The following is a 14,490-nucleotide window of genomic DNA, read 5'->3' as shown; positions in this document are numbered from 1 at the left end:
AAATTACTGGCCCAAATGCAAAAATTGTAACAATGTTATACTACTTCTTTTTGGGCTTGTAAAAGGTTTTGTTTTAGAGGGAATGGAAAGAAGTTCTCAATAATAATGGTTCATGCTTTCAATGATGTTGCATTAAGAAGAAAATTATGGGAGGATATCAAGGAGATACATGAGCATATGGATGAACCTTGGGCGGTCATGGGAGATTTCAATTGTGTCTTGCATAAAGAAGAAAGGATTGGGAGTCCAATTACAATGGCAGAAATAAGAGACCTCAAATAATGTGTGGCAGACTGTACACTACAGGATATGAAGTCTTCAGGGGCATTTTATACATGGAATAATAAGCAGGGAGGAGCTGATATAGTATATAGTAGGATTGATAGGGTGCTGATCAATAATGAATGGATATTAGCATTGCCAGATTCAGAGGTATTCTACAGGAATGAAGGGACCTTTGATCACTGTCCTGCAATAATTAGATGGGCAGAAGATAAAAAAAAGCAGCATATGTTCAGATATTTTAGTATGTGGGGCATAGCACCAAACTATAAAGAAACAGTAAAGCAAGCCTGGAAAACAAGCAAGAATGGGACTAAAATGTATGAGCTAGTGGGAAAATTAAACAGTCTAAAGGAAAAATTAAGGCAGCTTAACAAAGAAAAATTCAGTCAAATAGAGAAGAAAACTGATCAAGCACATGAGGAATTGCTGCAATGTCAACAAAGGTTGCATTAAGCACCTTTTAATCTAGAATTACAAAAGGAAGAAGCAAGATTAATCAGAAAAACTAAAAGGTTGAAGGAGGCAAGACATTAGTTCTTGAGACAGAAAAGTAAAGTGCAGTGGCTGGAATAAGGGGACTTAAACACCAAGTATTTTCAAAGCATGATGAAAGCAAGAAGGAATATGAACAGGATTTTCTCTATCACAGATGTAAAGGGAGTTAATAGAACTGAGGTGGATGAAATTGCAAAGTCCTTTATTGATTTTTACACAAATTTGCTGGGTACCACCAATAAGCAAAGGGAGCATGTCAATAGTAGTCTGATATAGCAAGGGCCAATAGTTACAGAAATACAAAGTAGTATGTTAGAGGAAAAGTTTACAGAAAAGGAGGTAAAAACAGCATTGTGGTCAATCAATGGAGATAAATCACCAGGTCCAGATGGTTATAGAAGCAAGTTTTTTAAGGATAGCTGGGAGGTGGTAGGGAAATATGTAGTAGATGCTATAATGGAATTCTTTAGAACAAAGGAGATGCTAAAGGTACTGAATCATACAGTGATCACCATTATTCCAAAGAGTTCTTATGCTACAAGTGTGGGTGATTATAGACCTATTGCAGGATGTAATACAATATATAAGGTGATATCTAAGATGTTGTGTAACAAGCTAAGAGTGATACTACCTACACTGATTTCTGCAAATCAAGAGTGTATTCATAGCAGGAAGAACAATAGTGCAAAATGTTCTGATATGTCAAGATCTGGTAAGATTATACAAAAGGAAGAACACTACTTTGCCTAATCAAGATTGACTTGAGAAAAGCATATGATAGTGTAGAATGGTCATTTGTGGAAGAGATGCTTCATGCAATGAATTTCCCTCAGAGATTCATAAAATGGAATATGGCTTGTATAACTACCACCCAAAATAGTATTGCTATAAATGGAGGATTACATGGGAGCATAGCAGGAAAAAGAGGCTTAAGACAAGGGGATCCCATTTTACCCTTGTTATTTGTAATCTGTATGGAGTATCTAACCAGAATCTTGAATAAAGTTGTTGATATGAGGAAGTTTGATATCATACGAAGTGCAGGGGGATAAAATTGAACCACTTATGTTTTGCAGATGAAATTTTACTATTCTGTAAAGGCAATTATCAATCAGCAATGTTGATGTTAAGAGGGTTGCAGTCTTTCACAAATTCATCAGGATTGACCACTAATGCAGGAAAATTCAATATTTTCAGTGCCAACATGCCAAAACAAGAACTGGAAGACTTATGCGAGGAAACTGGATATCAGAAAGGGGCATTGCCATTTAGGTACTTGAGAGTCCCAATTTCAGCAAAGAAGTTGTCAAGTTTGGATTGTGAAATTTTAATTGACAAGATGACTGCTAGAATAAGGGCATGGAGTTCGAGAAATTTGTCATATGCTGGAAGAGTGCAGCTAATTAATTCAGTTCTGTTGCATGTCCATACATACTGGTCATCAATTTTATCCTTCCTAAATCTGTGCTGAAAAAATTGACTGCAATATGTAAAAATTTCTTGTGGAATGGGTAGGAACAGACCAATAAAGCCCCATTGATTGCGTGGGATATAGTCTGCCGGCCAAAATCTAAAGGAGGATTAGGAGTAATGGATTGCTTAATATGGAATGGGGCAGCAATTGTAAAGTATGTGTAGAATATAGCTCAAAAGGCTGACAACTTATGGGTGAAATGGGTGGATCATATATACATAAAAGGGGCTAGATGGGAGCAATATGTACCACCAAATGATTGTAGTTGGTATTGGAAGAGAGTATGCAATATAATGGAGAATTTCAAGGAAGGATACAAGGGGAAAGACAGGCAACATATAGGAGGGAGGTATTCTATACAAAAAGGATACCAATAGAGGAAAGGGGAGCTGAATGAGTGGCCCTGGGCTAGGTGGATTTGGAACTTTGTTAATGTTCCAAAATACAATTTTATTAGCTGGTTAGCAGTCCATAAACGTCTTCCCACAAGAGAGAGACTAGAAAAAATTGGAGTATGTACAGAAACAAGGTGTGAAATATGTGGTGGAAGTAAAGAAACAATCCAACATCTATTCTTCGAGTGTCAGTTTTCGAAGGAGTGTTTGAGAATTCTGTTGGACTGGTTAGGACTAGAGATAAAGGAACCAGATATTAATGGTATGTGGAGAAGACTAACGAGAAATGTTAGAGGTAAAATGTGCAGGAAAATCACAGTAACAGTTATGGCAGCTTTGGTGTACAAGATATGGCAGATCAGAAATGATGCAATTGTTGGGATATATACTATTAACCATGAATTTGATTTAGATATAGTATTTATTACGAAACAATTATTTATTCAGTAATAAAGTTTTAAATTGATCATATATTAGTCTGTGTCCTTTGTTTATATAGTAGATGATTTAGTGTATAGAGTTTAGCTTATATACGGAAGATTAAATCATCGGTTCTTATAAGTATAAAGTTTGAGTTCACAATCAATGATGGAATTGGACAAACCATCAGGAATGATTGTGAGCACGTGATTTTTGCTTCGCGGAAACTACTCCAAAAGAAATCGAAAAAGTAAAACAAGTTACCTTCGGGTACAATTTTGAGAATTTGCGTGACGTTTTGATAATTATTCTGTCTGTAAACGCTCGCCTTGCTATAGTTAAAAATACAAAAATACATGTTGCATGCATTTAGGAATTAGTAGTACATTTAGGAATTAATTAACCATAATTTGGTTAAAAGAAAATCACAAAAAATATGCACGTGTATTTCTTGTCATTGTGTGATTTTATTTTTTAATATTGTGTGTTAATTATTATAGGTGTTAAATAATATGTGTGTAATTTTATTTTATTTTGATTTTTATAATTTATTTAGGATTTTTGTTTAATTTTGATAATTAAAGAAAGAAGGAAAATGGGTGAAAATAAAGGAAATCAGAATTGGGCCACCCTAGTTGGACCCAAACCCAGGCCCAAAACAGCCCCCAGATCCGGTCCGATTTGGGCAAGCTTTGAGACGCCTCAGACGGCGTCGTATTGGCCCTTTTAATCAGAGCCGTTGGATTAAATCGATCCAACGGCCGGGATTTCATCCCCTTACCCGTTACCTGAACCCGACCCGTTTCCCAATTCGAACCGACCCCCTACTCAAACCAAACGACGCCATATTGGTTAACTCCCCTAATCCTGGCCATCGATCTTGATTGATCCAGCGGCCAGGATTAAACCACCCACCCCGTATATAAGACCCAATCCATCACCCCACGCCCCAAACCAAACCCCCCCTCGCCTACTGTTCATCCTCGTCCCCAGAAACCCCCCCTCGCAAAACCTACCCGCCTTAGGATTCTCCCACCGTAAACCCGGCAACCACGACTCCGATGACTACCAAAATAACACCCCTGATGCACCTAACCACCCTCGTTCCAAATCCGTTAACCATTTACCTCGAATCACCCTATAGCTTCTCGAATCTTCAATCGAAGATTCGAGCAAAAACCTAACTCACCCCAACCAAGCCCAAATTCACACCATTCATCTTCCTGACCTTCCTCACCCTCTGAATGACCTTGGTTCCGTTCGAATCTAGCCAGAAGGCTCGAACCCCTAATTCGAGCCCTAAGAACCCTAGAACTCAAATCTTTGGGGGTCTGTCCAAATCAACAAAAGGATCGGGGTCTAATAGACTTTAACCTAGGTGTTCTCAGTTGAGAACACTTCGATTAAAGTCCATTCGACCCCAAAAATGGTCGAATCCGAGTTCGAGCCTAGGTCAGTTTTGATTTCGAATCCCTGAGGTAAATTTTTCCCTTTCTTTTGTTCCCCTATGAATTCTATCTGTTTTCATGTTTAGTTTAGTTTGTTTTGATTTTTTAGTCAAGTCTGTGAATCCTTAGGTAATGTTTAGTTTGTTTTGTGTGTTTTATTGATTGTTTGCTGTCTATTATAGCTTGTATAGTCGTTTAAATAAGTGCCGTCAATTAATTTGTTTGAAAATTAGAGGAAACAAGACAGTAGCTCATTAATACCCTCCATGTATGTTTGCCAGCACCACAGCTGTATGCTAACTTATAATGAACCTGTTTAATATGTTCAGTTTTGTCTTTGAACTAGACTACTCATTCGTTCAGTAACCTCATGATCTTTATAGTCTGCTATGGAAGCCTGTTCACTACTGCTTTGGCCTTAGCTTGTTGACTGTTGACCTGTTTGCATTCTGGTTTTGAGTTGGTCATGATTGGCTCCCAATATGACCAACTCATACCATTTGATTGACACCCTTGTTTGATTGAGTTTGAATCATTGGTTGAACTTAGGCTGAGAATTGAGTATAACTGTAGAAGTTTAACAGATCAACCTGAAATCAGTGTTAGGCTTAAGTTGATACAGTCAGTTCAGTGATTAGCTAAATTCAGAGGGGTTTATATACTGACTGTAAAGAGTTAGGGTAATACAGTAATATGCAAGGGTTAAAGGGTAATTTTAGGAGTTTAGTAGCATGTTAACAGGCTGTAAAGTTGAGAACTGCCTAGGGGTCATTTGTTAAACTTAGTTTAATTGTCAGTGGGGTACATAACATAAGGGCATGGGTTTATTTGAATACTATAACCCCTCCCATGACTCTTGATTAAAACAAATAGGACAAGCATGGGGAACAATATAGTGGGCATCAAGAAAAGACATTTAGGCATGGGCATTGTTGATTAGTTTAAAGGGGTATGGGCATAGGGGAAAGGCAGCCTGGGGGCTTGCCATTTCTGGCTTATAAATAGGCTGATTTAGAGTTAAGAAGGGGCTGGACAGTTTTAAGAGAGAGAAAAAAAAAAGCAAAAAACAAGGTTGATCTTTCCACCTTTGGTGGGACATCAGAAATTCAGAGAGATAGAGTGTTAAAGCTGAACTTTTACATTAAAGAGTTTCAGGCTGCTTTTCTTGAGTGTTTGACAAATCAAAAACTACTACTTTCTTGCACCCGTCTGTTTTGTTGGGATACTGCTGGGTTTCAGCTTAGTCTTTCCTGGGTTCTCTACTTGTTGAACATTGTTTCAGTTCAGGTCTTGGTTTTCTGTTGGTTTGAAAGTTCACTGGTCTTCTGCTTGGTTTTAAAAATCTGTCACTGGGTTGTTGTTGCTGTTGATTGCTGGTTTTCTGTTGTTGTTGTTGCTGTGTATGCTACTGCTACACTGATCATTCCTCTTCTTCTTTTGCTTTCCTATACCAGGTACACAACTGATACACTGGTCAATGTAGGCTGAAATTTGAAGCATGAATACAAAAATGAAGAGTTAAAATTATTTTGAATTCACTTTAGAAATATACTGAACATTAGTTGTATGTATGATAGTTCACTTTCTCTACTAGAACCATGTAGTTAGCGGTGATGTAACTGAACCTTTACACATATCATTTAGTTGGAGAACTCTATGTTTTGCTTATAATTAAAAGGGGCTAATTTTGTAGTAGCTATGTTCTATTAGTTCATTATTGTTTGTCAAGAAGCATGTTAGGTACCCAATAGTTACTTCTTTAAACAAATGGCCTGTTTTCAAATTGGTAGGAATATTGCTTGATTAGACAAGCAGTACTTTACATTTCAGCCCCCTTATAAATGTCAAACATATACAAAATAAGTTAACTAGGCCCAATTGGAATAAGGATGGCCCAGGTCGAGTTTCACGTTATGCACATTGGGCCTGGGCCCATAACTGTCAAACGGACTGCCCGTATCACGTCCATCTTTCAACAAATCATGTTCGAAACTTAACTATAATAACTCATAAGTATGTAAATAAAGTAGGACCTTTTCATTATTTTAGAGACAAACGAAATAGAAAACATAGTCACTATAGGACGACCTTTTAGATAAAAATGAGACGAGCCTCGCCAAATAAAACGCACAGATTGCGGGGCCCTCACAAAAATGTATGTGTTGATTACTTAGAACTTGGGATAGGCCGGTTAGCAAACTCCACGGCTTTACCCAAAATAATAATATGCTAATCGCTTTAGGCGCGCATTTTAATAAATCTTACCTTCTTAAACTCGGGTGCACATTTATGTGACCCAAATCCAAATCTCAACAGAGTTGAAATGTGCCAACAACCACGGGTGCATTGATGTGACGTGGTTGGAGATGTATTTCCATGATGTTGCAATTCTTGATAAAAAAAATATATATATAATAATAATGACAAAAGCGGTTAAAAGTTAAAACTTGCACATGAGCTCATAATTGTATAAAATCAGAAAAACAAGCCGAATACGACAGTTGAGCGACCGTGCTAGAACCACGGAACTCGGGAATGCCTAATACCTTCTTCCAGGTTAACAGAATTCCTTATCCGGATTTCTGATTCGCGGACTGTTAAACATAGTCATTCTTTTCCTCGATTCAGGATTAAATTGGTGACTTGGGATACCCTAAATCTCCCAAGTGGCGACTCTGAAATAAATAAACAAATCCCGTTTTGATTGTCCTTTAATTGGAAAAACTCCTTCACCCCTCGCGGGAACAGAAAAAGGAGGTGTGACAGCTCTGGCGACTCTGCTGGGGACGTAAAACCCAGAACCACCGGTTCAGGGTTAGAAATTCGAGCTTAGAATAATTGTTATATTTGACTTTGTTTATTATCTGATATTATCATGAGATATGTGCTTCATATGCCAATGATGTGTGTTACCGCTTTGATATTATCTCGCAGGTCCCCGGTAAGTTGCCCTCTCCTCGACTCGAGTGGTCCGCTCGGGTAAGCCAGGTCTAGAACAAAACCCAGTTTTGAAACTTAGTAAAACATGACTTCATACCGGTTCCCTAGTAGGAAACGTTTATTTGCATCACGTTGCATTTGACTTAGGGGGCTCAACACAGGGGTTGGGCCCGTCTAGGAAAAGAAACCTGAAACAAAAAAGGACCATTCTGTTGCATCTTGTTTGTTAACGCATTTAATTTGCTTCGAACTTGCATGTTGACCGGTGGGTGAAAACGGGAATTTTGAAAACAATTGAGAGCTGCTCATTTAAGAAAAAAACCAATGTCCAAATAATGTGAGAACTCTGCCAAAATTTTGATTTTTGAAGAAAGAAAATTGGATTCGTGATTTAATTAATTTTTCTTACCTGAACTACGTCGGTTTGATTCTCACCGGATGTGAGATACGTAGGCAACCCTTATCGGGTCCAACTTCCCATTTTTGCAAAAACGATCAGGAAAAATGACAAAATATTGCTACTTTTATAAAAGAGTCAGGCGATGCCATTTTTGCGAAAATAGCCGAATGTTCCCAAAAGGGACGCCGGAAGGCTGTCTTTGCACAAACAACCGCCTTTGGCCATTTTTCTTACCTTTTGGACGGTTAAACCCCCACAGCCTTAAAATCTTCATCCCTGGAGAGCTGAAAGGCCGTATTTGGAAAATCAGTCTTTCTTATCTCAAAATTAAGGAAAGTGGAAAAATTAGTTTTTGAGTAAAAATAAAGATTTTGCTTTTGTCTAAATCACCTTAATAAATGTGCAGAATGAGCACGAGTAAAAGTTCATCTGGGGCCATTATAAACAGAATCCCTTTGGGCTTACGCATGTGGTGGAACGACTTGGAAGAATCAGGGCGAGATACAGTCAAGATATACTTAGGAAACTTGGTTGGATTACTGGACTGATCCGCGAGGGGACATTATAAAGGATTTAATTTCATTTTGGAACCCAGCACACAATGTATTTCATTTCTCAGACTTTGAGCTCACACCGACACTATAAGAACTGGCAGGGTACATCGGATGTCCTAAAATCCCTATGAGAGAGCAGTATCTTATTGCACCTAGGACCGCGACCATACACAGGTTCTTAGACACCGTGAAGATCCGCAGAATTATACACAACCCGGAATTATCAGAGGGTTTTTGTAGTTTGGCATTCCTGTACGAGAGGTACGGTCATCTTGGAGGGTTCAACAATCCCGAGGGTAAGATCTGCAGCGGGGAAAGCCGGCTGAAATGGGAGAGACATAGGTGTATTGCTTTTATGGTAGCCTTTCTGGGTTTTCTGGTATTCCCTAGAAAGGATGGGAAAATTAACATACAAGTCGTTGGGGTTGTCAGCACTTTGCTCAAACAAGATAACATCACTCTGGCACCGATTATAATAGCAAACATCTTCCGTGCTCTCACTGTCTGCAAAACTGGAGGAGGTTTCTTTGAGGGTTGCAATATACTACTGCAAATGTGGATGATAGAACACCTATATCATCGCCCTCAGTTTCTGAAATATGGGTCATCACAAAAGACTTGTGTAGAAGAGTTTTCCACAAGGGTCGATGGGTTCAGCCTGCCAGAAGGGGTCGATGAATGGCAAACCAGATAGAATGGGCATTTGGGTGGCTACCCATAGATGAGATCATACACATGTTAGCCGCTGAATCTCATTTGTTGTTGATGGGTCTCCAAAGTATCTAGCCTTATACGCCATACAGAGTATTGAGGCAGTTGGGGCGATGCCAAATAGTCCCAAAGAAGAGGATCTCAGTAGCCAGGTGGTCGAAATTGGGCCTGGTGGGTAGTTCCCTGAGACAGTCGTTCGGAGAATCTGGAATGAATGTCAAACCCTGAAAGTAGATACTTGTGTACAGGACTGGGCCAAAGGCGAAGTGTCGCCAAGATACCTCACATGGTACAGAACAAAGCTTGAGCATCAGAGACCAACTAAGAGAGCTTGCGTCCAAGACTTTGTAGAATCATCACAAGCACAATGGGGTTGGCTAGCCAAAGAGAAAGAATATCGGGTCGAGATTGGCAAACTAAAACAGCGAATTGAGGGGCTTAAATACCAAAGTAGCTTGCAAATTGATGCTAATACAGGGGAGAAAGGCAAGTTGACTCAAGAAAACAAAGCCCTGAGAACCCGAATCAGCCAAGACAGAAAGAATGCCGGTGACCAACAGAAAAATTGGTCCAACGAGAGGTTGATAGCAGAGCTGAGGAGTCAGGTCAGCAAAAGCCGAGAAGACTTGGAGAGATCCGAAGCTTGCATAGTGAGAATGCGGGCCAGATGGGCAAAAGGTACAATGGCACGGAGAAAGCATCTACAACAAGTCACAAGGGATTGTGAAATAAGCATTGGACTATTGAGAGAAACAAACTCCACTCTTCAAGAGCGGGTCTTTAAACAAGTCCGAGATGCACAAGCTGACAGAAGGCGATGTTATGATGTGATGGCCAGAATGGAAAAACAAATGGAGAGGTTCCAGGATCGACTCGCCGATAATGCTCAAGCACTGGGACTAAAAAACCGGCAAATAGAACATTATTCAGGGAAAGGGACAACATCCAATGTAGGATTGACGAGATTGGGCACTACATTTACATGGGATGCTTGGCATGTGAGCAAATTCCTCGTGATACCCTACTCGCCTCCGTCATGGGCTACGTTCGCCGGATCATGAATGAGTTGAAAAGCTTACAAAGGGGTCTCACACCAAAGCCCGCGGAAAGGCCGAACGATGCCTCGCGAGCACCTAAGTTGAAATCCTTAATATATCCCTAGTTCGAGTCTTGTTTATTGATTTTATGGGTCTGTTATCTTCCCATATGTTGTTTTTTTTCTTTTCATCGAGTCAGGTTAAGAATTTTGGAATCTTTACTATTGTTGTTCTTTGTTTAAAATAAGTAGTTTGTAATAGCAAATTTTGGTGATGAATTGAATGATTCCAAAAGAATTTTGTGTCTTTACTTTGTGGCAGAACTACGCCCGATCTGATTCACGTGGGGACGTGATATGTAATCCACATAAGATTCGACCACCACTAAAAAGGAAAGAAAAGAAAAGAAAAAAAGGGAAGAAAGAAAAAGAGAAAAAAGAGAGGAAAAGAAAGAAGAAAAGAATAATAGAGAGAAAAACGGAGGGTCCCCAAAACACTTTAAAGGCACAAATAAAGCAAGTCGGGATGACGCATGCGGTTGAAGCAAAAAACATGTTAGAAACGGTTAACTGCTTAGGAACATTGCATCCCCAACATGCGATTACCAAATCTGTTAGACTCTAACGCTAACAAGTTTGTTGTTTTCCGCAAATACCAGACAGTTAGTTGTTAAAGCGTTCTGGCATCACATCCTTATCAAACCAGATCCAAAGGACCTGTACCAATAATCATGACTACTTCAGAAAATAGTGCCGAGGAAGAAAGGCCAGTAAGCCAGTTGCTGAAAGAGGCAATGGAGAAGATAGAGAGGATGGGATTGGAGATGAATGCGATGCAGTTAGCCTTGGCTAAAATACAAAAGAGCCCTGAACCACTAGGGCATATGCCGGAATACCCTCACTCTGGCCCTTCAACAAGCCTCCCGAATCACCCCTATTATCAGGGGAGAAGCCCCTATGATTCCCAGGCTCCACCACCCCATCAACCTTTCCCACCACCAAATGTTCCCACTTTTATGGGACCCACACCAGCCACACTGCAAAGATCAACTAGTGAGCCATTGTTTCAGGCTCACAATGCGCAGTACTATCCCCCTGAACCCACATCCAAGGCACCAGAACCCCATACCTATAATCCACACTTGGAGGTCCCGGCGGAGATTGAAAAGCCGGTTAAGGTTCCAGAGCAGGATGAGGTAATGAGGAAGTTCAAAAGCCTGGAGCAGTCCTTTAGGAGCATGCACGGATTGGGCAACCAGGTCAGTGTGGACTACAAGGATCTATGCCCTTTCCCGAACGTCCAACTCCCGGCAGGGTTCAAAATGCCCAAATTTGACTTATACGAAGGGCACGGTGATCCTATGACACATTTGCGAGACTTTTGTAGCAAAATGAGAGGAGCAGGCGGCAAAGATGAGCTACTGATAGCTTATTTTGGTCAAAGCTTAAGTGGATCGGCATTGGAATGGTATACCAGACAAGATCCCAGCAGATGGTACACTTGGGATGATCTAGCGCAGGCTTTCGCGGGTCACTTTCAATACAATCTCGAGATAGTCCCTGACCGTCTCACATTACTGAGGACCGGAAAGAAGCCTGGGGAAAGCTTTCGTGAGTTTGGTTTCCGCTGGAGAGAACAGGCAGCCAGGGTTGATCCTCCCATGAGAGAGGGGGAAATGGTGGACTACTTCCTACAAACGTTGAATCCAACTTACTTTGGTCACTTTGGGACGACGGTAGGAAAATCCTTCAATGAAGTAGTAAAGATAAGAGTTATGATAGAGGAGGGACTAAGGTCCGATAAAATCCTGAATTACTCAGCGCTCAAGGCAACGACCCAGGCTATTCAGAGCGGCACGGGAGGTGCGCTGGGGAGGAAGAAGAAAGAAGAAGTCGCCACGATTGAGACAGGCGGTTGGTCCAGGTCCGGCAAACCATACTACAACCAACCCAGACCCCACAATCCAAATTATCCATACAGCCCGCCACAACACTACTATCCACCTCAAGAACCACGCTTCTCCGTGCACCAAGCCCAAACATACACTCAGCCTCCGGTTCACCCACAATGGCGCACGCCGGCTCCCCAAAACGCATATGCACCTCCACCGAACACATACCCTCCACCCCAAAATGCCTCTCCTCCACCGAGGGCCTATAGGAACCCTCCAGGGGCAAGCTTTCGAGGAAATCAAGCTTCTAGAAATGACAGGCTACAGAGATAGAGAACCTTTACTGAGTTGGGAGAGACCTATACCGCCTTGTTCCATAAATTGAGGCAGCTAGGTTTGGTGAGTCCTGTCGAGCCTAGGGGCCAAACCCCCCACCCCAAAATTTGGACCGATCGATAAGCTATGAGTACTGCTCAGGAATGTTAGGGCATGATACCGAAAAATGTTGGAGGTTGAGGCATGCAATACAAGATCTTATTGATGCCAACAAGATCGAGGTCCAGACGCCGGAGGCACCCAACATCAACCAGAACCCATTGCTAGTACACCATGAAGCTCACATGATCGAGTTGGTGCACAAGGGAGGAGAGCCAAGGAAACTCTCACCGACGGTAATGATGATCCATGCCGCTCCGAAAGAAGAATCGACCGGTGGGGAAGCAGGGGTACAATTGAAAGGGGAAGATGTCAAGTCAGTGGTGATATTAGGGAAGAATCCGTCCACCGCAACAAAGAAACCAGAACCAGCCAAATTGGTAGTATCGGGAACATTATTTGCACCCATAGTTGTTGTGAAAGGGGTCTGCAGGGAACCGGCCATCATAAAGCCGGTAGTCTAATTGCCAGTGATTGATAGCAAGGACGTGCCTTGGAAGTATGATAGGCAGTGGTAATGTACAAGGGAAAGCAAGTGGAGGAGGATAGTTGTGAGGTGCAGGGACTGACTCGATCGGGACGGTGTTTTGCTCCAGTGGAGTTGAGAAGGTCCAACCCAGCAGTAACAAAGAAACCTGTGTCAGAAGAAGAGGCGGAGGAATTCTTGAAAAAAATGAAAGTGCAGGATTATTCCGTTGTCGAACAATTGAAGAAAACACCGGCCCACATCTCATTGTTATCACTATTAATCCATTCGGATGAACATCGTCGGGCCCTGATGAAGATACTGAATGAAGCTCATGTGCCCAATGAAATTTCAGTGAACCACCTTGAAATGATTGCCAACAAATATTTTGAGGTAAACAGGGTAACGTTCTCTAATGACGATCTGCCAGTGGAGGGCACGGAACATAATAAAGCTCTCTACTTGACGGTCAAATGTGAAGATTCGGCAATTACTCGGGCGTTGGTGGATAATGGTTCAAGTGCCAATATTTGTCCATTATCCACCCTGAACCAGTTGAAGATTGACCATGGTAGAATCCACAAGAACAGCATTTGCGTCCGAGGATTTGACGGAAGTGGAACGGACACCGTGGGGGATATTATACTTGAGTTAACCATCGGCCCGGTTAAGTTTACTATGGAGTTCCAGGTATTGGATGCCGCGGTATCTTATAACCTGTTATTAGGACGACCGTGGATCCACGCGGCCAAAGCGGTGTCATCCACCTTGCATCAAATGGTCAAGTTCGAATAAGACAGACAAGATGTCGTGCTGCATGGGGAAGACACTGCGTGCACCATGGGAGGCGCCATTGTGCCCTTCATAGAAACCAATGATGACAAAGGTCCCTGGGTTTACCAGATTTTCGATGCAGTGTCAGCAAACAAGATTCCCGAGGGTGAAAGCATTCCACACCCCAGGGTAGCTTCCGCAACCGTCATGATGGTTTCAGAGATGCGGGGTAATGGGTTTGTGCCAGGAAAAGGCCTGGGGGCTGAGTTTCAGGGGATTGTTCAACCTATCTCCTTGCCCAAGAATTTAGAGACCTTTGGATTGGGGTTCAAACCTACTGCGGCAGATGTAAAGTGAGCGCGGAAAATGAAGAAGAGAGTTTGGGTTCTTCCCAAACCAATTCCGCATCTCTCCAGATCCTTTATTAGAGCAAGTGCCAAGGGGTCACCGGTCCCGAAAATTCTCGGACCATTGATTGGGATGGACGGGGATTTGAATCGGAGCTTCGAAAGGCTGTTCGTTGATATCCATGTAATAAAAGTTGGAGAGGGTTCCAGCAGAGCAGACATACAGTTTGTGGGGCCTGAGACCAATACCAACAATTGGACGGTTACTCCTCTTCCTACCCGGGGGAAGTCCTGGTAGTAGGCTTTGATTTTTCTTTCTTGTTTTTTCGGATTATTCCAGGGTGTAATCCAAATCTCATTTTATTTTGTAAAGTGTGAACCCTGTTATCCCGCATTTTTAATAAGATTCTCTTTTCTT

At 41.6% G+C, this 14,490-nt stretch overlaps 2 protein-coding genes across 2 annotated transcripts; both read left to right on the top strand.

The window, feature by feature from the left end:
• Window positions 1-309: 309 nt before the first annotated feature.
• Window positions 310-738, top strand: LOC142164352 (uncharacterized). The gene has a single exon (XM_075222338.1). The coding sequence runs from the start codon at window positions 310-312 to the stop codon at window positions 736-738; it is 429 nt and encodes a 142-aa protein (XP_075078439.1).
• Window positions 739-1,089: 351 nt separating this feature from the next.
• Window positions 1,090-2,418, top strand: LOC142164316 (uncharacterized). Its single transcript, XM_075222309.1, has 3 exons — window positions 1,090-1,492; window positions 1,857-2,203; window positions 2,296-2,418. Exons 1-3 carry the CDS (start codon window positions 1,090-1,092, stop codon window positions 2,416-2,418), a joined length of 873 nt encoding a protein of 290 aa, XP_075078410.1.
• The last annotated feature ends 12,072 nt before the right edge of the window (window positions 2,419-14,490 follow it).

This window comes from Nicotiana tabacum, chromosome 1, assembly GCF_000715075.1.
Source record: "Nicotiana tabacum cultivar K326 chromosome 1, ASM71507v2, whole genome shotgun sequence".
NCBI classification, from domain to species: Eukaryota; Viridiplantae; Streptophyta; class Magnoliopsida; order Solanales; family Solanaceae; genus Nicotiana; species Nicotiana tabacum.
Note: the sequence above shows the minus strand (reverse complement) of the source record. Positions and strands in the feature narration are given on the sequence as shown.